The 26,630-nt window shown below is 46.9% G+C and overlaps 1 protein-coding gene across 2 annotated transcripts in view; it reads left to right on the plus strand.

Moving 5' to 3' along the window:
• The window catches only part of cfap58 (cilia and flagella associated protein 58), a 257,337-nt gene that overhangs the window by 50,900 nt on the left and 179,807 nt on the right, over positions 1-26,630 (plus strand). For both annotated transcript variants that reach the window (XM_038773430.1, XM_038773431.1), the window contains 2 exons: positions 13,666-13,748; positions 20,647-20,838. In XM_038773430.1, coding sequence (XP_038629358.1) covers positions 13,666-13,748; positions 20,647-20,838 — 275 coding nt within the window. The remainder of the gene's footprint in view (positions 1-13,665; positions 13,749-20,646; positions 20,839-26,630) is intronic.

Here is a 26,630-nt window from a genome sequence, read left to right on the forward strand (position 1 = left end):
AATGACTATTCTATCCAGTTTGAGTAAATATCCATTCACCACAGAGAGGTCATCACTCTTGCATTTGGCCATCCATCAGTCATGTGACGAATGACTAGCTGCAAAACTTCATCCTTGCAGTTTCTTCTTTGATAGTCGTAATTTGACATCAGAAACAGGTCGTGTGTCGTCTTGCATGGCAGCTTGAGCTTCCATAACCTGCACAAGATCTGGAATCTTATCTTCATGTTCAGTAGAACGTGATAAGGTTTCTGCAAGGATCAGGGGTGGAATTCTCCGACCCCCCCGCAGCGCCGGTTGGAGGGCCCCCCATGGCGATTCTCCGACCCGCGATGGGCCGAAGTCCCGCCGCTGTCGGGCCTCTCCCGCCAACGTGGTTTAAACCACCTCTGGTGCCGGCGGGAGCAGGCGGCGCGAGCGGGCCCCGGGGTGCTGGGGGGGGGGGGGGCGCTGGGCGATCTGACCCCGGGCTGTGCCCCCACGGTGGCCTGGCCCGCGATCGGGGCCCACCGATCGGCAGGCGGGCCTGTGCCGTGGGGGCACTCATTTTCTTCTGCCACCGTGCATGCGCCGGGGTGACGTCAGCGGCCACTGACGCTCCGGCGCATGCGCGGACTCATGCCGACTGCCGAAGTCCTTTGGGCCCCGGCTAGTGGGGCGCCAAAGGCCGTTCGCGCCGGTCGGCAGACCGCGAGCCACACCGGACCCCCCGCCCCGCCGGGCAGGGGAGAATCCTGGCCCAGACCTTTTCCTGGATTATATACTAGATAAAAATCATTTCTTCTTAATTTCATTAGCATTCTTTGCAGTCTGGGTGACATGTCATTTAGACTCTTGTGAATTATATGCACAAATGGCCTATGATCAGTCTCAATCACAAATGTAGGTAGACCATAAACATAATAGTGAAATATTTCAACACCTGTCACCAGACCAGGACAATCCTTTTCAATCTGTGCGTAGTGTTGTTCTGTGGGCATCATGGCTCGAGAAGCAAATGCTACCGGTCTCCACAGATCATCTGAGGTCTTCTGTTGAAGAACAGCTCCTTTCCCGCCATGACTCACGTCCGTCGAGATCTTTGTCTCCTTTGTCCGATCGAATAATGTGAGAACTGGGGCTGTGGTCAGTGTGGATTTTAGACCGGACCGTTCCTTTTCATGTTGTGAAGTGCAAGAAAAAGAAATATTCCCTGTTTTCCAGGGGTCTAGCATGTGTCCTGAATTCTGGCTGCCGGCAGGGACCTGCTGTCCAGACCGTGCGGCCACGCATGTGCACAGCGGCCGCAAGTGGGTCTGTGCATTTGTACGGCGGCCCACTTCAGTGACATGACGGACCCATACAGCGGGCCCACACGGAGGGAGGTATGTCCCCCCCAGATCACGATGGCCCACCAATCGGTGGCCCCCGATCGTGGGTCTGGCACCGCTGAGGCCCCCCCGGAGTCAGATTCCCACCGCCCCACACCTGGACCACCACCGCGGCCACGGGTCCGAGCTCCCAGATGTGAACCACGCCGGCGGGAACTCGGCCGGTCGACCGCAGAGAATCGCCCGGGGGCCTCTTCCAACGGCCCCCGACCGGAGCCGCGTCGACTGCGCATGCGCAACTGGCGGGTCCGCTGAGAATTGCGGAAGCGCTGTCACGCAGGTTTTCCAGACTGGTTCAAGTGGTTCAAGCTGTTCTCCGCCCCACGCCGGCGTGGTTCAAGTGTCAATTTGGGATTTCGAAACTGAAGTTTTTGGGCGATCTCGTGGGTGGGATTCTCCGACCCTCAGCACCGGGCGCGATTCCGGCACGGAGGGTCGGAGAATCTTGTCCATGTGATCTCCCCAAAACTTCAGTTTCAAAATCCCAAATTGACACTTGGATTTGTTGAGCTTCAATCCATATGAATCATTCCATCGTAGTCTGGAATTGTGCTCTTCTGGTGTTGCAGACCAGATGATAATATCTTTTCGAGACATCTGACGTAGAAAATTTTTTTGAGTGTGACGTGTCTCCTGTAATCTCCTTGTGCTTAGGAATTGGATAGTGCTCTCTTCTGGTATTCTTTTTCAGGTCCTTTGGGTCTATGCAGATTTGAAGATCTCCATTCGGCGTTCGTACGCATACCACAAAACGCATACCAATCCGTAGGTTCATTTATCTTGGATATGATGTTCAGTTTCTGCATACAATCCAGTTCCTGCTTGTGACATTCTTTGAGAGGGGCTGGTACTCTTCTCGGAGGATGTGTTACAAGTGTAGCATTTTCTTTTAGCTGTATTTTCTAGGTAAACGGTAACGTTATCATTCCAGTGAATATGTTTGGAAACCTAGCAAGATGTCCTCTATGTTATCTTGCTGTGAACCAACACATTGATTGGCGCTGTGACATCCTTTTCACAAGATTCAGCAACAAACAAGCATCAACACCTTGTAGAGATGATTTATTGGTATCAACTATTTCAAATTGCACTGGCAGGTGGATTTCATTGTTGCTTACTGTTAGACAACACAATCCTCTTGTGCCATTGTAGTCCCTCAATTGGCATTTAGCAGCTTTAATTAGAGGACGACACTGTATTTTAGAGAGGTCTGATTCAATGATCAGATTTGCATGAGCTCCAGTATCCAACTTGAATAAAATTTTGGATCCATTTACTTTTAATGGTATGTTCCAATCTTTCTTCAAATGAACAAATGATATCTGCTTTAAATGTTGTTTGTCAGCACTATCAATCTTGTTGACTGAGTCAACAAAGAATGTGTCTTCTAAATCATATTTTTGTGCTTCAACATCGGAATGAGAAACTTTTTCTCCATTTGTTCCATTTTGCACACTTCTTGGTCAGGATTCTCTTATCCTGCGCCGGGTCGGAGAATTGCCGGGGGGGGGGGCTCGCGAATCGTGCCATACCGCTCCGACGCCGGGGCGCCGATTCTCTGGCGTCCGGTGCATCGGCGCCAATCACGCAGGCGCAGTCGCCGCGGCGCCAGTTGGGGGCCGTTGAAAGCGACCCGATCCCCCCCCCCCCCCCCCCCCCCGCCGGCGATTCTCCGCGCTCGACAGGCCGTGCCCGCCAATCTCCACCAAGTCCTGCCGGCGTTGTTTACGTATGGTCCTACCCAGTGGGACCTTGCCGTTCTGGCTGCGGGGGCCATCCTGGTGGGGGAGTAGGGGGGAGCCGACTCTAGGGGGGGGCCTTCATGGTGGTCAGGCCCACGATCGGGGGCAACCGATCGGCGGGTGTGTCATTCCAGGGGGGCCTATGTTCCTCGGCGCCGGGCCCCTGTAGGGCTGCGCCAGGCTGCCCGCGGGCCGGCGTGGAGACGGCCGTGGTGCCTCGGGGCAGGCTTTCGGTGCTGGAGCAGTGCACAGCACTCCAACACCGTTCTAGCCCCCGAGGAAGAGGATAATGAGCCTGGAGGCCCATTGACGCTGGCGTTGCTCGCGCCAGTTTTGACGCCGGTGTCAACACTTGGCAGGGATTTCGGAGAATCCCGGCCCTTATCCTGCCTTGTTAAAAAAGCTTTTTGCATTACTTCGAAGCTTTTTTGTACTTAAACGGCACTGTGAAGTGTAATGATTAAGTTTGCCACAGTTCATTCATACTTTCCCGATGGCTGGACATTTCTTTTCTTGGTGGGCGTGGCTACAACGTGCACACGTCACCACGCTGCTTATGTCATTTTCAACATGGCCACCAGCTGCAGTGTGCCATTTTTTTAACTGCGCCACAGCATTAATGGCATCAGCCACATTGTCTTTTTTCATGCCTTTTTCCCGGGACTGTATATCAGCATACTGATTCGCGGCAAGCACACTCGCTTGACATACATTTATTGCATCTTCTAACGATAAATTGTGCTGCCGAAGCAAATGCCCACAGAGTTTTTCATTTTTTATACCAAACACAATTTTGTCACGGAGGAGGGAATCTGTTAGCATTGAAAAGTTGCATGTCTATGTTCTTTTGTTTATTATAAATTTAGAGTACCCAATTATTTATTTTTTCCAATTTAGGGGCAATTTAGCATGGCCAATCCACCTAACCAGCACATCTTTGAGTCATGGGGATGAAACCCACGCAGACATGGGGAGAATGTGCAAACTCCAGACGGACAGTGACCCAGGGCCGGGATTTGAACCTGGGTCCTCAGCATCATAGTCCCAGTGCTAACCACTGCGCCACCGTGCTGCCCTCATGCCTGTGCTGTTAAACGGAAACTCGTGACGAATGAGTCTATTGATTCACCTGCTTTTTGTACCTGCTTTTAAAACATATATCTCTCATATGTTTCATTAATTCGAGCTTTACAATGCAGATCAAACCTTTCCATTACTGCATTAAAAATTTTCTGATCGTCACTATTTTCAAAATTAAATGTATTAAACAGCTCTATGGCTTGTGGTCCAGTCACAGTGAGAAACAGCACAATTTTCCGCTGGTCACTGGCTGACTCTAGAGGTGAGGCTGAGAGATACAACTGAAATTGTTGCTTAAAAACTTTTCCAATTCACATTTAGTTTACCAGTAGTCTTGAAGTGCTAAGGAATCGGTAGACCTTCCATTTTGTTTTTTCTTCTTTCACTCAGTGCGTTTAGATGTGACTGACTTGTAGAGTGCGATGGGTTTTTTCCCTAAGACTTTTTTTCACAACAGTTTTTTTTGACGATCTTCTTTCTAACCTTACAAAACCTAACTAAAAACCTTTAGCAAACATGCCTGGTACCATGTTGTGTTCTTTATTTTTGTTCTTCAGGATTGTGTAGGAACAGCCAGCAGTGTTTAACAAACAAAGCTCATTTATTACACTACAGTTAATTAAATTTGAACATTTACTAATGCATTAAAAAGTAAAGAATACACTACACAGTTAAACTATCTCACATCTACTCTATCGGTCTGGCTTCCTTCCACTCTCTTCCACGCTCTCCCAGAAGTCAAGGAGGCATGTGACATTTATATGGTTGCTCAATAGCACCATCTAGTGACTAGAACGGTAAAATTACATTAACCCTTTATGTTCCTTACACTATCCACATATTGTGACAGAGGCTTCACATGTATCAGGTGTTAAATGTTTTGGTCATGAATATTTTAAGGTGACAGATTTCCACTATCCCCAGCTACGGATTGTGACCTCACCAGTGTCCACCCAGTGCTCCTCACCCTTCATAATCTTTCCTGGTCTCGTGTGATGCCTAAGAATGTCCCCAGGATGCACATCAGAGTTGGAGGCAGCCTGCTACCTTCTGCGCCCTGTGGCCTTTGATGTCCTTGGCAGACATCCTCTGGAGGGCCGGGAGGTGGATTTAGCATTGTCACAAGTGTTGCTGTGCCTCCCTGTTTTGCCTGCTGCCTATGAGATGCGCCGCTGTCAGGAGTGGGAGAATCAGAAGAAGTGGAGACTGCTGTAATCTCCTTGGTGGCAGGTTTCAGCTGGGTTCCAGCGCTTCCCCCTTTCTGAGGGTGCACGTCGGCATCCGGGTGACTCCATGGGATGGAGGAGCAGCTGGTGAGCTCCTGCAGGCTCTGCATCATCTGGCTGTGCCAGTCCTGGAGGCTCCCCATTGTCTGCACCATGGGGTGTCCACGGCTTCAGCAATGCTCCTTAGTGACTGGACCACGCTCTGGAGTGCCTTGGTAATGTCAATCCGTGTATGGGGCATGTCTCTCCTTGATTGGTGCATGATGTCAAGGCCTTCAGCCATGGTAGTCAAAGACTGAACTATGCCTTGGACACTCCCAGTCAAGGCGTGGATGTCGTGCTCCAGGTTGTCCAGTGCGGTCGTGACCATAGTGTTGGCCTGGGTGCCATGCATTGGCAGCACCATCCCCTGCACCTGAAGGCTTTGGGACTCCTCCAATTGGCATTTCAGTAGCTGAAATGTCGCTGACAACCCTTCCTAAATCTCACTGCTCTGCCCTATCATCTTCACCAGCTCTCGGAGAACTTGTCCAGAGGCTCGACATCTGGCTTGGACCCAACTTACCTCTGAAAGCTGTCTCCCTTGATGTTCTTCCCTCCACTTGATGTGCACCAGCAGCTGTGTGGTGCTCACCAGATTGTGCCTCAAAGGCCACTCCACTAATAATGCCCACTGAGGTGTGTGTCTCTGTGTGCTGGTGGAAGGTACAGGTGATAGTCTCCTGTTGGAACAAAGAGAGGATATTGGGAGCTGCACACTTGATGTGTCAGGGGGGTCTATAGCAGGTGGCCTGTGTGGGCACTGCTCATGGGCATGAAGCATTTGTTCTTATGGGTGTCTTGAGGCTCTGTGGAACAAGCTTGAAGATCGGATGTTGGGAGGATGCGAGGTGTCGGCGGTGGATTTGGGGTGAAGGGGCATTTTGGAAAGTAAGTGGTGGCAGGCAGGACTGATGCCAGGAGGTTAGAGGTAGTAACTTACCCTTGCAGCTCATTGGATGGCGTTCGTCTTCTTCCAACATTGGACGTCGGTCCTCCTGATCATGCTGCCTGCATTCACTACAGCTACCACTGCCTCCCAGGCGGCATTGCTGACCCTGCTGCTGGTTCACTGACCCTCTCGAGGGAACAGGGTGGCATTCCTCTCATCAACGGTGTCGAGAAGCCTAGCCAGGTCAGTGTGCCCAAAGCGAGGAGCAGGTCTCCGCGCTGCCATCCTCGTGTATTGACTGGGAATGAGTGGTGAGGGAGCGTTTAGAAGCAGCTCCCCCTTGTACGCGGCAAGCAGCTGACCTATCTGATTTGGGCGAATCAGATGCGAGGGAGCCAGGCCCGGCAAGATTCGTGGAGGCTCATATTTTAGGCTAAGTGCGGTGAGTACAGGCCGCGATCCTGCCAATGTGGCTGACATGAAACACCTGCCAAACTCACCCAAAATGACACTTTGAAATTGTTCTGCTGAATTGCGCCCTTGTTTTTCTTCCATTTGCTCCATTCCCGCATTTATGGCCCTTCATAACCTTATCATTTAATTTCTCTCATCTCGGGTGAGGTCCCGGAGAACTGGAGAATTGCTAATGTTGTCCCTTTGTTTAAGAAGGGTAGCAGGGATAATCCAGGGAATTATAGACCTGTGAGCTTGACGTCAGTGGTAGGCAAACTGTTGGAGAAGATACTGAGGGATAGGATCTATTCACATCTGGAAGAAAATAGACTTATCAGTGATAGGCAGCATGGTTTTGTGCAGGGAAGGTCATGTCTTGCAAACCTAATAGAATTCTTTGAGGAAGTGACAAAGTTAATTGATGAGGGAAGGGCTGTAGATGTCGTATACATGGACTTTAGTAAGGCGTTTGACAAGGTTTCCCATGGCAGGTTGATGGAAAAAGTGAAGTCATATGGGGTTCAGGATGTACTAGCTAGATGGATAAAGAACTGGCTGGGCAACAGGAGACAGAGAGTAGTGGTGGAAGGGAGTGTCTCAAAATGGAGAAGGGTGACTAGTGGTGTTCCACAGGGATCTGTGCTCGGACCACTGTTGTTTGTGATCTACATAAATGACCTGGAGGAAGGTATAGGTGGTCTGATTAGCAAGTTTGCAGATGATACTAAGATTGGTGGAGTTGCAGATAGCGAGGAGGACTGTCAGCGAATACAACAAAATATAGATAGATTGGAGAGTTGGGCAGAGAAATGGCAGATGGAGTTCAATCCAGGCAAATGTGAGGTGATGCATTTTGGAAGATCAAATTCAAGAGCGGGCTATATGGTCAATGGAAGGGTCTTGGGGAAAATTGATGTGCAGAGAGATCTGGGAGTTCAGGTCCATTGTACCCTGAAGGTGGCAATGCAGGTTGATAGAGTGGTCAAGAAGGCATACAGCGTGCTTGCCTTCATCGGACGGGATATTGAGTACAAGAGTTGGCAGGTCATGTTACAGTTGTATAGGACTTTGGTTCGGCCACATTTGGAATACTGCGTGCAGTTCTGGTCGCCACATTACCAGAAGGATGTGGATGCCTTGGAGAGGATGCAGAGGAGGTTCACCAGGATGTTGCCTGGTATGGAGGGTGCTAGCTATGAAGAAAAGTTGAGTAGATTAGGATTGTTTTCGTTGGAAAGACGGAGGTTGAGGGGGGACCTGATTGAGGTCTACAAAATTATGAGAGGTATGGACAGGGTGGATAGCAACAAGCTTTTCCCAAGAGTGGGGGTGTCAGTTACAAGGGGGTCACAATTTCAAAGTGAGAGGAGGAAAGTTTAAGGGAGATGTGCGTGGAAAGTTTTTTACGCAGAGGGTGGTGGGTGCCTGGAACGCTTTACCAGCAGAGGTGGTAGAGGCGGGCACGATAGCATCATTTAAGAAGCATCTAGACAGGTATATGAATGGGCGGGAACAGAGGGAAGTAGACCTTGGAAAATAGGAGACAGGTTTAGATAAAGGATCAGGATCGGCGCAGGCTGGGAGGGCCGAAGGGCCTGTTCCTATGCTGTAATTTTCTTTGTTCTTTGTTCTTTGTTCTGCCCTCCCACTAACTTCCCTTTTGTTCTTTTCCACCTTGCCCCATTTCACCTGCTTCCAAGCTATTACATTTCTATATTTTCCCAGTTCATAATATCATAGAATTTAAAGTGCAGAAGGAGGCCATTCGGCCCATCAGGTTTACACGGCCCTTGGAAAGAGCAGCCTACTTAAGCCCAGGCTTTAACCCTATCCCCATAACCCAGTCACCCGACCTAACCTTTTGGACACTAAGGGGCATTTTAATGTGATCAATACACATAACCTGCACATCTTTGGACTGTGGGAGGAAACTGGAGCACAGGAGCACTGAAAGATCATTTACCTGAAACATTAACTCTGTTTTTCTCTCCACAGGTGCTGCATGATGGCATTTAATGTTTTTGTTTCAAATGTTCAGAACTATGAACAGATGATTTAGGAGCAGGAGTTGGCCATTCGGCCCCTTGAGCCCATGTAGTATTTTGCTTTTATTTCACATAAATCAACCATTTGGCCCAGCAGGCCTTTGCTGATGTTCCCGTCTCCTCTCCTCCCACACGTCTCCTCTCCTCCCATCTTTTACTGACTTAGTTCGTCTTACCTGATCAACACTCCTATTTGTCTTCCTGCTCATGTAATATCGAGCTAGCCTTTAGGCGAGCTAAACGTTGCCTCAATTACACCCTGCGGTAGCAAGTTCCATATTCTCACCATTCTCTGGGTAAAGAATTCCTTAATCCATTTACCAATCGGAAGCCAAGCAGTCGAGCGTCCTGAACTTTTACTCAAATATTTCTCGGCCTCTGCAGACAGGGCAACAAAGCAACATTTGTTGTGCACAAATTGGAGAACCGTTTCAAAACCAACCCCGGCAGCTGACGAAGAGAATAGCTGGTGTACCCGGTTACTGATCAACACAGCAGAATTTCTGTAGATTCTGATATTGGGAATCGAAACAGGCCAAAAGCCATGCTTATGAACTCCAGGAAATGCAAATCACTCAATCACAGTTTAATGCGTCAAACCATCAAAAAATGTAGTTATCTTACTGAGAGATTTCTATGTAGTTGAGCAGCACAATCTGCTGAGAACTGCATCTCTTAAATGAAAGTTGCCAATTCCCACACTCTGGGGTAAATCATTCCAAATTATACTTCTTCAAACCCAATTAGTAAGTGTTTTCACTCAGCAGTTCAGATTTAAACCGTTCTATTATTCAAGATTTGGCATCAATAAACCATTATGTTTTAATGATCCTGGATGAAAATATGTATCGGACGTGAATACTTTTATTAATAACCTCTTTGAACCATGGCATTACGTCTCCAATTTTTTAAGCATGACTTTTGATTTGAGTAATGGTGCAGTGAGGCAAAATATTTCCGATGAAGAGCAAAGGCACGATGACTTTCCCTTTAGACATTGGCTCTCCACCTCTGGGATTTGGATTCTTATCCCGGCTTGGCTGTTGGAATGAAAGGTTACTCTGTTTGCTGACCATAAAAGTGCTAAATCTAATTCCTTCTGGCCATATCGTACAGCATTGCTTCTAATTTGTCACTTAATTGACAGTCAGGCAGGAAAGCCCAGGGATGATTGTGGTGGGAAATAGGACACTGGAACTCAGAGGTGCTTTTCTCTGATGGGGCGGAGTGGAATGAGCTTTTCGCTACTCCTGAAATGCGACACCTGACCCGTATTCTTGACGTTGACTCCACCTGCTGCCTGAAATAGCAATTGTTGCATTTTTACATGAACATCTCTCACCCTAATGAGCACAGAGACAATAGGAGGGGAGATGAAAAATCTTTGCAAAAGTTGAACGGCAGGGCAATTTATATAGAAATGTTCAACAACAATAGCAACAACCTGAATTTATAAAGTGCCTTTCGTAGAATTATAGAATCCCTGCAGTGCAGAAGGAGGCCATTCGGCCCATTGAGTCTGCAACAACCCCTCAAATGAGTACTCTACCCATGTCCACCCATCCCTGGACAATAAGAGGCAATTTATCATGTCCAATCCACCTAACCAGCACATCTTTATCGTGGTAAATGTGAAACGACATCTGCAGCCTCAATTAAGAAGCCGGGTGAGACCTGAACAATTTTTCAATTTGTATACTGTGAGGAAGGGCTACTTCACTGCAGGAATGACTCACTGACAACTAGGGATCATTTAGATTAAAACAAACATTATTGTAAATATGGGATTAACCCCATTAACATACAAGGAGAAATCAGCTTTTCAATTAACAGTCACCAGGCTTCATACAATTTCATATAGAGTTTGCTATTTCACACAGTTGCATCCAACCTTATATATAATACATTTGTATAAAATATAAACATCTTTAAAAATCTATTACAAAAAGTTGAGTGCATCACAGGGGCAATTTGTAAGTTCAGCATGGTAATTACTAAATAGTAACTCTCCTTGTGACTTGATTCCAGCTCCCAATGCTGATGTTAAATCTCTTCTCGCTGTAAGTATCCTACTGAACTTACTCGGACTCTTAACGAAAGTTGAAGCATTGGATGAATTTGGGAATCAGGTCTGGGACGTGACGGTTATCCCAGTCAGGCTGAAAGAAAGGAAACTGCTGCTCATCACCTCTGGAACTTGCACCTAGCACTGACCATTCCCATGTATGCCTTACTACCCTCTCAATCTTCTTCTGAAGATAGACGGATGTGTCTCCCGTTATATCGGAGTCACGGGTCACATAACCGTGGCCTAGAGACCGCATGGTGTGTCTGTTCCACCGCCTGCTGGTTGGAGGTCACTCACCATCCATCACCACACCTTTGGCGTGTTATCTCTACAAAACAAAAAAAACAGCATTATAGGGGTCCCTGAGGGGGGTTCCCCTATTACAGGAGTCACTGTGGGGGTTCCCCTATTTCTCGAATCCCTGTGGGAGTACCCTATTATAGGGGTCCCTGTTGGGGTTCCCCTATTATAGGGGTGCCTGAGTGGGGTTCCCCTATTACAGGGGTCACTGTGGGAGTCCCCCTGTTACAGCAGTCCACCTATTATAGGGGTCCCTATGCGGGGTCCCACATTACAAAGGTCCCTGTGGGGGGTTTCCTATTACAGGAATCCTGGGGAGGGGGGGGCGGGTCAGGTCATCCCCATACTTGGGGGAGGGGGGCATCCAGGCAATCCGCGGGTAGGGGGCTGCTGTGCCAAGGGGGTGGGGGGGGGAGAGGGTGTTGGGGAGAGGTCGGGGCCAATTTGCAGTATGGTAATGGATGGTGGCCTGCCATGGGATCTTGCTATCGTGCCGCCCACTCAGCCCGACAGCAGGATTCCCTGAGAATCCCTCCTATTTCACGCCATGCATAAATTTGCATGGAAAGGGATACTGAATTGCATCCTGCTTTACGACCCCAAGGGGATTGTAAAATTGGTGCAATTCAGCTCCAGTGGCAGTTTCCCAAACGGAGAATTCCACCCACACTCTGTACCTTCACCTCAGTTATTTTAATAACATTACTGCAACAGACACAATACAGTATATATAACAATTTCCTACAATCATCACAGCATCCAGAACAAATTGTTATCACAGGAGTTCTTTGTCCAGCTTACGTTTAGCACAGTGGGTTATGTCCCAGATATCTAATAGATGGACTGTGGGCTGAGGCAGAGGGGTTTGATGTTTGGACGGGTGAACGGGGCTGCGGCTCAGATATCAGGCTCTCAGTCCCAGGTGCCGTGGCTTAGGGGTGCAGAGTTGGGGCATGAAACTGGCTCATTTAGTGGAGCTGGAAAAGGACTCTAGTTTCTTGCAGTCAATCAAAACTAAAGAGCAACAACCTGTTGGGTACAGTTCCACAAGGCTTCCATCTGAAGCTTGGAGTGGGCCCAGTTGAGTCCAGAAATGGTAATTGGGGTCTATGTATGTCATAAATCTCCAATTACCATTTACATTTTGAATGCTGCGGTGGCATCATTGTCAACTTTTCTCAGGGCAATGTTGCTCTGATTCCTGCTGGCATCAGGGCTGAAATTCCACCGCCTCCCTTACCTGAGCAATCTACATTAAAAAAGCTTTTATCCTAACACACTGGATCCGCCTTTCCATTCTTTCAGGAAGGAAATCTGCCATCCTTACCTGGTCTGGCCTAAATGTGACTCCCGATCCACAGCAATGTGGCTTACTCTTAACTGCCCTCTCGGGGGGCAATTAGGGATGGGCAGTAAATGCTGGACCAGCCTGTGAAGCCCATGTTCCAGGAACGAAAAACATTTCCTGGTGTTTTCCCAGATTTGACTAAATGTTACCTTATTGCACAATCCTCTAACACTATTTCCTTTATATTGGTACAACCACTCTCACCGACCAGGGAAGTTTATGTTCGGGTTAGGTTATATATTTTGCTATGATTCCATGGCTAGGATATTGATGCACCACAAGTACAAAATTTAAATTTGAGGACTTGCAATGTGAAGAATGGAAGTTCCATTGTACACTGAAACAGTGATTTCCAAAGTGCTCCATTGGTAACATAGAGCTGTTTTTTTTGTTCTGTAGAGGTAACTCGCCAACGGTGTGGTGATGGATGGTGTGCGACCTCCAACCAGCAGGCGGCGATACAGACACACCATGCGGTCTCTAGACCAAGGTTATGTGACCCGTGACTCCGATAGAAGGGGAGACACATCCGGCTATCTTCAGAAGATGATTGAGAGGGTAGTAAGGCATACATGGGAATGGTCAGTGCTAGGTGCAAGTTCCAGAGGTGATGAGCAGCAGTTTCCTTTCTTTCAGCCTGACGGGGATAACCGTCATGCCCCAGACCTGATTCCCAAATTCATCCAATGCTTCAACTTTCGTTAAGAGTCCGAGTAAGTCCAGTAGGATACATACAGCGAGAAGAGATTTAACATCAGCATTGGGAGCTGGAACCAAGTCACATGGAGAGTTACTATTTAGTAATTCTCATGCTGAACTTACAAATTGCCCCTGTGATGCACTCAACTTTTTGTAATAGATTTTAAAACATGTTTGTATTATATGTATGTATTCTGTACAAGTTAGATGCAGCTGTGTCAAACAGCAAACTCTGTATAAGATTGTATGTAGCCTGGATTTTTCTTCCTTGAATCACACGTGGGGCGTATGAACAAAGTTATTTGCTCTTTTAAATGACAGGGGCTGCTGTGATTCCCCCTTTATATTTTGAAAGTGACAATAGTAAAGTGTTTAATTTTTTCCCCACCACTTTCCTCTATAGAACTGGAGTCTACTAAAAGGCAGGCCGAGCTCGATAAGAAAGCGATTGATGAGCTGGTGAGAGAACGAGATATTTTGAATAAGGTAAGCATATGGATATGTAGTGTGGTGAAAGTCGCACAGGATCTGGAATTAAAAAATAGCTTTTAAGTTTATTCCAAGTGCAGATAAACAGCACTGGCTAAGTACATCAGTTCTTCTGAAGGTTTAATGAAGCACAAAAAATATGATCTGGCTAAATATGTACAAGGTAATAGATGGTTGGCTGCAAATTCTTTTTTAACGAGGCAGTCATTTAGCCAAACAGTTCCCTTGACCTACTTTATTAATTTTTCATGTTTTTTTTTTCATGGTGTGTGGATGTTGCTGGCTTGGCCACCAATTGTTTCCCATCCATAATTGCCCCTGAGGAGGAGGTGGTGGGAGCTGCCTTCTTGAATGACTGCAGGCCATCTGGTACAGATACACCCACAGAGTTGCTGGGAAGAGAATTCTAGGATTTTGACCCTGCGTCAGTGAAGGAACAATGATATAATTCAAGGGTTTTTTTGCGGGGGAGGCGGTGGCGTAATGGTATTGTCGTTGGACTGGTAAACCAGAGGTCCAGAGTAATGCTCTGGTGATTCAGGTTCAAATCCTGCCACTGAAATCTGAATTCAATAAAAATTTGGAATTAAAAGTCTAATGATGAAACCATTGTCGTAAGAACCCATCTGGTTCACTAATGTCAAGAGTAATTAGGGTTGGGCAATAAATGCTGGCACAGCCACATCCCATAAATGAATAAAATAAGTTAGGCTGATGTGTGACTTGGAGAGGAACTTTTGTTCCTGTTCAGAAGCCGTGGTGTTCTTGTGTGTCTGCTGCCCATTGTCCTTCTAGATAGTGGAAGTCTTTTCAAGGTGCCGTTCAATGCTGATGTCGAAGGAACTTTGGTAGGTTGCCACAGTGCATCTCGTATATAGTATGCATTTATGCCACTGTGGGCAGAATTCTTCCACTGACGGGTTGAATGGTGGGTGGGGTGGGGGGGATTGCGGAATTCATCGGGAGGCTCAAAAATCAGTTTTATGTCGGCGTTTATTTCCCGCGGGACCGTCAGCTGGTGCTCGCCATGGCGGATTGGGAAACCCGCTTGTGGCCGACGTGAAACTGATTTGCATCCCGCTAATGGGATGCAGATGAAAGCCCAAAGTTTTTTCCCCTGTCTGATTCACTGTGATGCCAGCAGGAAAACACACCGGTCCAGGACACGTCTGGAAGAATGTTACGTACAGGAGTCTGGGATGGAGGCTGCCAATGACCCTGGACCCTGAAATACACCACAGTGTGTGGGGGAAGCATCTACCACTGTATCTTCCAGCTTCAGTGTCATTGAGGAAGCCCATCTTCCAGCTTCAGAGTATTCCTGGCGATCCATCTTCTTTTGCAGAAGGTCCATTTTCTTTCTTCAGGAGGTTCACCACCTTTCTTCAATGGTGCCTTTTAAATATGGCACCTGATGTTACAGCAGGACACGAACAATCAGGCCCTCCACCACAGAAAACAGAGAAAAACTCCTGAATGCATATTTAATTACGTCAGGGATGGAAGATGTGGTGAGATTTCCCAGGCTGGGTTCTCCACCCCGCTGTTTTACCCCGCCGGCGGGATGCTCCATTATGCCGGCTAGTCAATGGGGTTTCCCATTGTGAAGCAGTCCCGAGCCATCGGCAAACCTCTGGGCTGCCGGCAAAACGGAGCATCCAGCCAGCGGAGAATCCAGCCCCCCTTCTCCCTCTGCAGCAGGAAACACTTCCAGTTCCTGACCCCTCCACAGGACATAGTCCTAGATGGGAGAATTCCGCCCCTTTTGTTGGTGGTGGAAGGAGTGAATGTTTAAACTGTTGCATGGTGTGCTGTTCAAATGAGCTACTTTTTCCGGGATGGTGTCAAGCTTCTTGAGTGTTGCTGGAGCTGCACTCAGCCAGTCAAGCAGAGCGTATTCTATCCCTTTCATGACTTGTGCCTTATAGATGATGGATGGGCTTTGGTGAGGTAGGAGGTGAGTTATTCGCTGTAAAAGTCCCAGATGGGCTCAGCTGCCAGTTCAGCGGATCGGGCACCATTTTTAAAGGCAGCCCTAATCTTTAAACCCCCCCTTCAGCAACCCCAAAGTGAGCTCTGGACCTCCCCCCTCTCCCCCCACTACACCCACCATACCTCTTACAGGGTCCTCAAGGCACCTCTCACTTCTATGGACAAACTACCCCAGGCCCGATCCCTGGCCTGGGCAGCCTGGCATTCAGGAACCTTGGCATTGCCAACCTGCCACTGACAGACTGGCACTGCCACCTGTGCACCCTGGTAGTGGCACCCTGGTACTGTCAGGGTGCCCAGGTGACAGTGCCAATGTGCCTCGGTGCCGGCAGAAGTGCCAGGGTACCACCTGCCCAGAGCCCAACTTTCCAGGAGTCGCCAATGACCTTAGAGGACACCCCCCCCCCCCACCTCACTGTCAGGTGCCGTTATCCCTGGTCTATATTTGAGGGAACCAGTGCTAAATGGTACCCTGGCGAGGTCCTGGACGTCGAGTGAATCCGGCGTAGGGCGAGATCAAGATTGCTGAATCTCGCGTGACGTTTCAAGCAACGTGTATTTTGCGAGATGCCTCTCGCGAGTTCAAAAGACCTCGTCACGTCACCAGGTCGGGCACGATGAGGCCATTAAATCACACCCCCATATCTTTGGCTTTCTTTGTTTTAAGTTATTCCTAATTGTGAAACTAATTTCTTTTCTATCTCCTTCTTGTGGCGCTTGTGTGTGTTTTGTGGATGCGGTGACCATCCCCTGGATTTAGTTGTATGAATAATCAATACTTCTGATTTAATCCTAAAGAGGGTTTGCTGTGAGTCACATTAAAACTGACTTCACAATCAGACATTTTTGGGGAAATTTGCCATCGTGTATTTCAAAAATGAAAACACCTCTGCTTATGGAGAGAAGGCGAGTAAAAATTAAGGAGTTCAGTTTGCCTCTCTCCCATGTTCGTAACTATTCAATTAATAAAAAAAAAAATTGGAATTGAAAACTAGCCTCAGTAATGGTGACAATTAAACTATTATTGAATGTCATAAACACTCATCTGGCGCACCTACATAGTCATCCAGGCTCGAAACGTTAGCTCGCTTCTTTCTCCACAGATTATGTTAGACCTTCTGAGATTGTCCAGCATTCTCTATTTTTATTTCAGATTCCAGCATCTGCAGTAATTTGCTTTTACCTGGTTCACTGATGTCCTTTAGATCCTTACTTGGTCTGGCCTACTTGTGACTCCAGATCCACAGCAATGCGGTTGACTCTGAAATGGCTTTGTAATGGCATTTAGGGATGGGTAACAAATTCTGGCCTTGCCACTGATGCTTGCATCCCATCGAAGAATAAAAATAATTGACACACTTTGTGTGTAGTTTTGCCTTCAGGAGGGATTTTTTGGAAATGTGTGCACGGATATTAACATTTCCTGTAAAATACTCTGTTATGGGGGTGGGGAGTAGTTATCACTGGACAGGCCTTCTGCTTGGAAAGCAGATCCATGGAACCAACATTTACATCCTTGGATTCCTGGTAAAATTTCTTTTGGATGCTGATCCCACCAGCTGGAATGTGAGGTGGGAAGTGTCTTCACAAACGTTGTGGGATGCAGGCACACACACTCGGATTTTAGTTTTGGGGTTTGGACCCCAATGTTGGGATAATTTCCAGGTCCCGTCACTGGACCTCTCCATTTACGCCGCAGGTGGTCTTCCAAAGTTCTGCCCCATATGTCTCAGAAGATGCTTCAAATGCGGCCTCCCATTTCTATCGCCTTGTCATGGTGCCTTTATGGCCTTTGAATGTTCTGAAAATAAATAGTGGTGAGTTCAATTGGTTCTTTCCAATGGAAGAGAACTTTTCAAAGAAAGATTACTATACCTGGCTCTTCCCATTGCCTGTGGTTGTAATTCAATTACTCCAAGGGTAATTTTATCCTAACTTCCCAGATGGGAAACTCACAGGACTGTTGACTTCACTGGAGAGTAAAATTGAGCAGAGTGTAAGACCCAATGTCATCGATTTCCCAATTAATGGGATAGGTTAAAATATCCCTCAATGGGCAAGCAGTAAAGTCAGCGTTCCACCTGCTCCCATGGGTTTTCCACCCAGTGAGTTAGGTTGACATTGCTCCTTTGTTTCTAATCCTATCGAAATGAGGTGTTATTTTAATTATATTTGTAAGGAGTTGGAACAATTCCATGCCATGTAGGAGGATAAAAGTTTGTTCAGAGCAGGAGATCCTGATTCATTGGGTTGCCGTCTGGGTGATACTGTAAATGATTGGAAACTTTGGCATCAGTCCTGCATATACTTTGTTAGCTCCAAAAAACTCATATGCTTTGGCATCACGATTGGGAAAATGCAATTAAATCCTCATGACTTTACAAAATCAGTTTTCATTCTAAATGTGCACATAGGAATTTATAAAGGCAAAGTTGATGCACACTGTGTGCAAATGTAAGATTTTTTAACACAGTACTGACCAACATCATTGCTCACGGAGAGTTGAAACGTAATGTCACCTTAAGGTGAAGAGTGGTTACTAGATGGGGAAAATTGGAATAGAACACACAAATGTAATATAGGCGCTATTTTAAAGGTTTTTTTTTTAGTCTATTGCAAGTAACATTAGCACCACACAAATGCCAGGCAATGACCATCTCCAATAATGGGCAATCCAACCATTCCCCCTTGACATTCAATGGCATAACCATTGATGGAGGTTATCATTAACCAGAAACTGATATGGATCAGCCACATAATTAACGTGAGTACAAGAACAGGTCAGAGACTGGGAATTCTATGGAGAGTAACTCGCCTCTTATTCCCAAAATGCTTGTCTACCGTCCGTGTGTAAGTTAGAAGTATGATGAAATACTCTCCACTTGCCTGGATGAGAATGCTGCATCAACACTCAAGAAGCTCAACAACTTCAAGGACAAAGCAGCCAGCTTGACTGGCATTGCATCCACGGCCTCCACCACTAATGCACAGTGGCAGCAGTGTGCACCAGCTACAAGATGCACTGCAGCAATTCCCCAAGGCTCCTTTGTCAGCTCCTTCCAAACCCATGACCTCTATCATCTAGAAAGACAAGGCAGCAGATACCTGGAACACCACCGCCTGTAAGTTCCCCTCCAAGGCAGACTCCATCGTGACTTGGAACTATATTGCTGTTTCTTCACTGTCACTGGGTCAGAATCCTGTAACTCCCTCCCTACCAACCCTTTGGGTGTACCTCCACCACATGGATTTCAGTGGTTCAAGAGGGTGGCTCACCACCACTTTCTCAAGGACAATTTGGGATGAGCAATAAAAGAACAGGTTTAACCAACAAGCCCCCAAATCACATGATTTTTTAAAAAAAATTGCCTTATAGGTTATGCCCATGTTTATGTTTATTATCGCACTAGAATTCTGGGGGCGATTCTCCGGCCCCTCTCATGCAGACACAGATCACTTTGTGGCCGGAGACTTTCTCAAAAGGGCCAAAACGCGATTTGCGCTGGGGAGGAACTCATTTTGAGATTCTCCCCTCCCCAAGCCGACGACAATCTGGTTCACGGCCAGTGAAGGTGTGAGCCAGATTAAATCTCCATTAACATATTCAGGTTTAGCTTTAAACTGAATTCACCGGGCCCCTTCAATTCTCCCACCCGCCGGGCAACATGAAGCCGGCGGCAATCACTACTGGGATCCAAAAACTGAGACCAGACGTGGTGACCATGCCGAGAGGTTTGTAGGCCATTGAAGCCTCTGGGTGGTCAGGGATATGGCTGGAAAGTGCACTGGCACTGCCCCCTAGCACACCAGCTCTGTCAATCTGTCAGGTGGCAATGACATTGCCAAGAGGCGGGGCCTGAAGGGGGGGCGTGATGTGGGGTGCCTGAAGGGTGGTGGTGGGCTTGAGGAGGAGATTCTTAAAGGGGGGGTCTGTGTCGGCCTCGTAGTGGGGTGTCATCCACTATAAAACAGCAATCACCTTTCTGTGTTAGCAGTTATATGTCAGTGTGCATATGGGGCAGGGGCACGATGACAGTGATTGGCTGTGGGCCGGGGAGGCGGGTGAGGGATGCTTTGCCAGCGATTGAAGGGGGTGGGATTCTATAGAGTTGTCTTATGTTTGGGACATTCTTTAAAGGGGATGCCCCGATTTCCGAGGTGCCAGCCTTGCAGATGTCTTTAGAGCCCACGCACCTCATTCACAGCGCAAATCCCCCCAACCTCCAAACACATGTCAAAGTGTGAGTGGATTGCAAACTGGATCATGCCGGCCCACCCAGCAGGAATTGCATTCCGTTTCACGCTGGAGACCACCCTAAAAGTCTTCAGGGAGAATTGCACCCTATATCTTACTGCCAGTGGTGGCAGTGGATGCAAATCTTTCATGAGCTAGAGGATTCAGCTACAGTATGACAAGTTTGTATCGGCATTTTCCAGTATAGACAAAGGAAGTTATTGTAGAGGAAGTTGACAATGCACACTGACATATAACTGCTAACATTGAAAGGCGATTGCTGTTTTATACAAATTTCTATCGTTGTCATAAAGACTAGATTCAGAGTTTTATTTGGTTTTGCCATGAGATTGATTAAACATTGAGGATAAATGTTTTAAGTTAAGCAAATTGAACCTTCTGGAGCCTTGTCCTGGGTCAATAGCTAAAAAAATAGTTGCTTCGCTTTTATGTCCCTTGTACCTCGTTTTGATGGGTAGAGTCCTGGAGAAGACACAAGGCTCTAAATTTCAGAGAGGCTCAAATTTTCACTTAATAGCTACACATCACTTTCACCATTCATAGGGCTTTTGTTTGAGGTCTTGCTCTGCCTCAACAGTGGGCTATATGACACTTCAAACTCTTCGATAAGTGGTAAAATAACAATGGTCATGTTTTATTTTTCCTTAGAATATGCTGAAGGCAGTAAGTGCCACGGATAAGCAGACAAACTTGGTCAAACTGCACGAGCAGTCGAAGAAGGTCCTGGAACAGGAAATTCAGAATTATAACAACGAGGCACAGAAGCAGCGTAAAATTATTTTCCATCTGGAAAAAGAGAGGGATCGATACATCAATGAAGCCAGTGATCTTACGCAGAAGGTTAGTCCTCATCGTAAATAATGTTGACACGACTGGGTGACTGTAAGTAATACTGTGCTTGCAAATGGTGGCCTCCAATAGAGAGAGAGAGAGAGAGAGAGAGAGAGAGATAATCAACAGTAACTTTTTTTGATGGAAGACAATCAAAACCAGGATTAATTAAACATTGACTTGGCAAAGGACAGAGCTGGGGGGAGAACTGAGTCATTCTGCAAGCTATATTAATGATGGCTGATGAATAATTAAGTCAGGTTGTGTGGTACTGCTTCGTGGTTGGATCTCTTCTCTTTAAAAAGGGCTGAGCGGTGACCTGTTAGAGTTCTTTAAAGCTTTGAAAGGTTTTCAGAGTGTGGATGCAGAGGGAATATTTCCACTTCTGGGGAACAGCATAACTAGAGACCATCAGACAGAAGATTGTCATCAAGAAACACAATAGGGAACTCAGGGGGAACCTCTTTGCCTAAAGGGTGAGAGTGTGGATGTCGCTACCGCAGGGAGTGGTCGAAGCAAATAGAACAGATGTATTTAAGGGGAAGTTGGACAAACAAATGAGAAAGAAGGGAAATGAGGGTCATGCTGATAGATTGAGACCAGGAAAGATGGGAAGAGGCTTGCGTGAAGCTCAAACATCGGCATGGGTTAGGCTGAATGGCCCGTTTCTATCATTTTCTAACCTGGAATCACTAAAACCAGTGGGATGTATTTGTTGAAATTCAACAAAGATCCATAGAATCCATCTACAGAATCCCTACAGTGCAGAATGAGGCCTTTCAGCCCATTGAGTCTGCACAGACTATCTGAAACAACAATCCACCGAGGTCCATTCCCCTGCCCTTACTCCATTAACTTGTGGATTGATTATGGCAAGTTCACCTATCCTGCACATCTTTGGACTCTGGAAGGAAACTGGAGCATCCGGAGGAAACCTGCCCAGACACTGGGAGAGCGTGCAAACGCCACACAGTCACCCAAGGCCAGAATTGAACCCAGGTGCATGGCGCTGTGAGGCAGCAATGCTAAGCACTGTGCGACTGTGCCGTAAAACTATAATAACATTAATGAAATATGATGTGGAGATGTTGGCGTTGGACTGGGGTGAGTACAGTAAGAAGTTTTACAACACCAGGTTAAAGTCCAACAGGTTTGTTTTCAATCACCAGCTTTTGGAGCGCAGCTCCTTCCTCAGGTGAATGAAGAGGTGGGTTCCAGAAACATAGAGACAAAGTCAAAGATGCAAGACAATACTTTGAATGCAAGTCTTTGCAGCTAATTAAGTCTTTACAGGTCCAGACAGAGTGACTGGAGTGGGGGATAATCACAGGTTAAAGAGGTGTGAATTGTCTCAAGCCAGAACAGTTGGTAGGATTTTGCAAGCCCAGGCCAGATGGTGGGAGGGGTGAATGTAATGCAACATGAATCCAAGGTCCCAGTTGAGGCCATAGTCATGTGTGCAGAACTTAGCTATAAGTTTTTGCTCGGCAATTCTGCGTTGTCGCGCATCCTGAAGGCCGCCTTGGAGAACGCTTACCCGAAGATCAGAGGCTGAATGCCCTTGACTGCTGAAGTGTTCCCCAACTGGAAGGGAACATTCCTGCCTGGTGATTGTCGTCAGACAATTAATGAAATAGCCCAAGTACTTGGAGTTAGATTCCAAAATGGCAGCCCATTCAAGGTCAGGAAGATACCTTTTGCTTTACCGTACTGTTAGATTCCGTGGTTGGGCAGCACTGGCTGAGCAAAGCTGAGTCCGCTAATAGCTACACTAACAACTAATTTAAGATAATCAGTTGAGTGACTAAGGTGACTCATTTACCTTTGCTAGAAGACTAGGAACATGCTCTCTGTAAGCAAAAAACAACATGTTCAAACTTGTGTTTTTTGCATCACCCAAGAACTTGAGTGCCTCTAGTTCCGCGTTGCTTTCTTCAAGGCAACACCTTGGCCAACTAGAGTTAACTTGCCAACCAATCCGCATCTCTTATCTCTTTTGGTATAAATTGTTGTGATGGTTTGAAGTTTGGCATTCTTGCACTTCTGAAGAGTTCAAGATGAAAAACTTCAGCAAGATCTCCCTCTTTTCAGCAATGTTCAACTTTGCTTTTTTGAAACATTTTCTTTATGTTGAAATGGAAAAAAAAGAAAAAAGCATTCCCATTCATGTTCAGAGAGGGTCTAAATATCACAACATTAAAATCTTAATCGTATAAATCGCAGTGTAGCTTTTTCAACAGTAGCCTTAAAAAATGAGCACAGAGGGGAGGATGTTAACTTATCATAGTCCCTTCTTATGGTTTAATTTGCTGAATAAGTACAGATGCCCCAATGCTTTAAAACTGCTTCTTTAAATGAGGCTTTGAAATTTTTAGTCTCCTGCGATGATAGCGGAGCAATGACCTGAAGCATGGCATCAATTAGCATTCTCAGTCAAATTGATCACAAGGATACTGCACAGCAAGTGTTACACGGAATGTGGCAGAGCTTGTGTTCATGTGCTTTCTTAAGATAGTGGACAACAAACTGAGCACTGCACCAGGCTCACGTCAACTCATTAGCTGGTACTATCTTTCATTTCACAAATACACACTTCTCTTTCCCTGCCTCAATTTTAGCTTTCCTCTACAAGCCACAGGCTTTTAAATGGCAACCTTGGCATCACGCCAAAGCTATCTCTAAATTAGATGTTCGTCCTTTTTCAAAGCTCTAACGCCTGGAGGGAGGCAGGAGGGAGTGGGGTGGGGGGAGGGGGGGGGGGGGGGGGGAACTGTGCAGATGTCAGGAAACCTGGAAGGAGGTCTCTCTGGGAAGATCAAAAGGGGTCAGTTGTTTAGATGTTTCGAGGTCTTGGGGCTCGGCAGGAGTGCCGCTAGATTGTAACTGTCGGGTGGGGTAGGGGAGAAGGGGAGTAGTTGGAAGAGTGATGAAACATAGCGGAAGGGTTATGTGGAGGAGATTGTAGGGGTTGAAGAGTTGTGAAGTAGATTGGAAGGTTCAGTCGGAGCAGTTGGATAGGAATGATTGAGAGTAAATCACCAATGCATTAGCAGGAGTAGATATAGAATCATAGAATCTCTACAGTGTAGATGGAGAGCATTCGGCTCATCGAGTCTGGACCGACCCTCTGAAACAGCACCATACCTAGGCTCACTCCCCCGCCCACCTCACCCTATCCCAGTAACCCCATAACCAAAGCTACACATTTCTGGACACTAATCGGCAATTTAGCGTGGCCAATCCACCTACCCTGCACATCTTTGGACTGTGGGGTGAAACCGGAGCACCCGGATGAAATCCACGCACACACTGGGTTGAAAGTGCAAACTCCACACAGATGATAACACAATGCCGGAATCAAATCTGGGTCCCAGGCGCCGTGAGGCAGCAGTGTTAACTATTGTGCCACCATGACACCCATATGCCAGAGGTGAGATCAGAAGTGTCGTGGTGGAGGAGATCCGAGGCTTCGGGGAATGGGTGGATTTGGTAGTCTCACCCTACCCGAAAATTTGAACGTCATTTTCACTTTCATGTGTACTCAATGCTCTCAATTACAATTTAACATTAATAGTTCTAATTTGAAATTAATTTCATGTCAAATTTAATAGTGCATTCACAGCTAACGTGGTTTAAACTATTCCGCACTATCAAAGCTATCACCAGTGCTTAAAGCTATCCCTCATGCTCAAAGCTATCTGATGTACTGAAAGCTATCCTCCGTGCTCAAAGCTATACCACTCGCTTAAAGCTATCCTTCGTGCTCAAAGCTATCTGATGTACTGAAAGCTATCCTCCGTGCTCAAAGCTATACCACTCGCTTAAAGCTATCCCTCATGCTCAAAGCTATTCCACGGGCTCAGGAACCAGCATTGAAAAATACAAGGAAATTAATTATTTAAATAATATCTGAATTAGTGCAGTTTTACATTTAATCCAAAAGAATTGTTCCAAGGGCAGCATGGTGGCGCAGTGGGTTAGCCCTGTGCCTCACGGCGCCGAGGTCCCAGGTTCGATCCCGGCTCTGGTTCACTGTCCATGTGGAGTTTGCACGTTCTCCCTGTGTTTGTGTGGGTTTTGCCCCCACAACCCAAATATGTGCAGGGTAGGTGGATTGGCCATGCTAAATTGCCCCTTAATTGGAAAAAAAAACTAATTGGATACTCTAGATTAAAAAAAAATTGTTCCACAATACCCGTAAATATTGAGAGCACCACCTGATTCCCATTAACCTTAAATAATTTTAGTCTTAGGTTCTATACCTTCGATCCATCCATTCCCCAGGTCTCCTGATCTAAACTGCACCTCTCCCTCCCTCCAGCTTTTACACTCTTCCCCGCCAAGCTCCCAATCCAAATTCTCCCCCGTCACCCTCCCTGTCTCTTCCCTTAGTTTCTGTCCCTTCCTCCCTCGAGCATTTCTCCCCACCCTCCCTTCAGCTTCTCTATTTCCCCTTCAGCCTCTTTCCCCCCCGCCCCTCTTGTCAAACTCTCGCTTGCCCTCCCTTCAGCCACTCTCTCCCTCCCTCCCAGTCCCCTCTTGTCAGCCTCTCTTTCCTCCTCCCTTTACCCTCTCTCCCCCCTCCCTATATACTCTATCTCTTCTCCCCCTCAGCCTCACACTCTCCCTCTTTTCTGCTTTTCGCCCCCCACTCCTTACCAGCCTCCTCTCCTGCCAGCCCTCCCCTCCCTCGATTCTCAAGGCCCTGGCGCCTCGCCAAATTTCCAGGCCTCCGGGCTCTCTCGCCGGGCCTCCAAGCTCCTTTGCTGGGCCTCCGACTTTCCTCACCGGCCTCCGAGTTCCCTCGCTGGGCATCCGAGCTCCTGCTCTATGCCACCAAATTGTCTTGCCAGGCCTTTTAATCTGTCAGGCTGGGCCTCCAAACATATTCCCTCCACCGCCTGTTGCCGAGATGCTGCTTCCATGTTGATTTCATAGGGTCGCCCTGAAAAACATCACTTCCAGTTTCTAGCCGTTCCTGTAAGCGGGGATCTCAGTTGAAGCTCCTAGTTCAAGAGTCCTCACCTTGATTAAACAGGAGGTCATAAAAGCCCTCAGCGTGTCCTGAGGTTACAATAAGATGATGTTCTCGAATGCGCTGTTTAGCGATCTCTGTAATCTATTGGTTTTGCATGTCCCTGGGATCCAATCGTCAACCGATTGCAGGATTTGGATGGGGATTGTTTAAACCCGACCGTGTTTTACCTTTTAAAACTGGTTGGTCATGAATCAATTTTTGTTTCTGAAATATTTAGTTTGAAGGGAATTATCACGAGAAACTTAAGATAAAGCTTGAAAACCCATTAACACGCCTGCTTGCATATGCTTAACATGTTCAAATTATGCTGTTGGCAAAATATAACACTTCACACTGATCAATGGTGAAATGAATTCGCTCAGTACAAGCCCCATTCAGAGAATTTGTCCATATCGTCTTGTAACTTTGTCGCAGTTCCCCTCGGGGTGGGGGATGGGAAGGGGAGTGGAAAAGAAAAGAAGGGGAAGAGAAAAGGAGGGAAGAAAGAGAGGGGAATAAGGGGTTTTGGGAGGGGCATTAAGGGCGTGGTTGAAGGGAGAGGAGAGAGAGGAGGGAGAGAGAGAGAGAGGTTGGGTGAAGGTATGGAAGGTAAGTGTGACCCTACACACTGCACACATAATCAGTAGAGACAGGAAAATGTTGGCTGCATATACAGTTTAATTTGTGATCACTGCAGGACAGCAATTGTGACATTGATGTCAGTTGGTAACTGTTGAAAGCAAACAGTGTCAAATATGAAAAATGTTAGGAATGGCAAGAGGGG

The sequence above is a fragment of the Scyliorhinus canicula genome, chromosome 16 (genome assembly GCF_902713615.1).
Source record: "Scyliorhinus canicula chromosome 16, sScyCan1.1, whole genome shotgun sequence".
In the NCBI taxonomy this organism is placed as follows: Eukaryota; Metazoa; Chordata; class Chondrichthyes; order Carcharhiniformes; family Scyliorhinidae; genus Scyliorhinus; species Scyliorhinus canicula.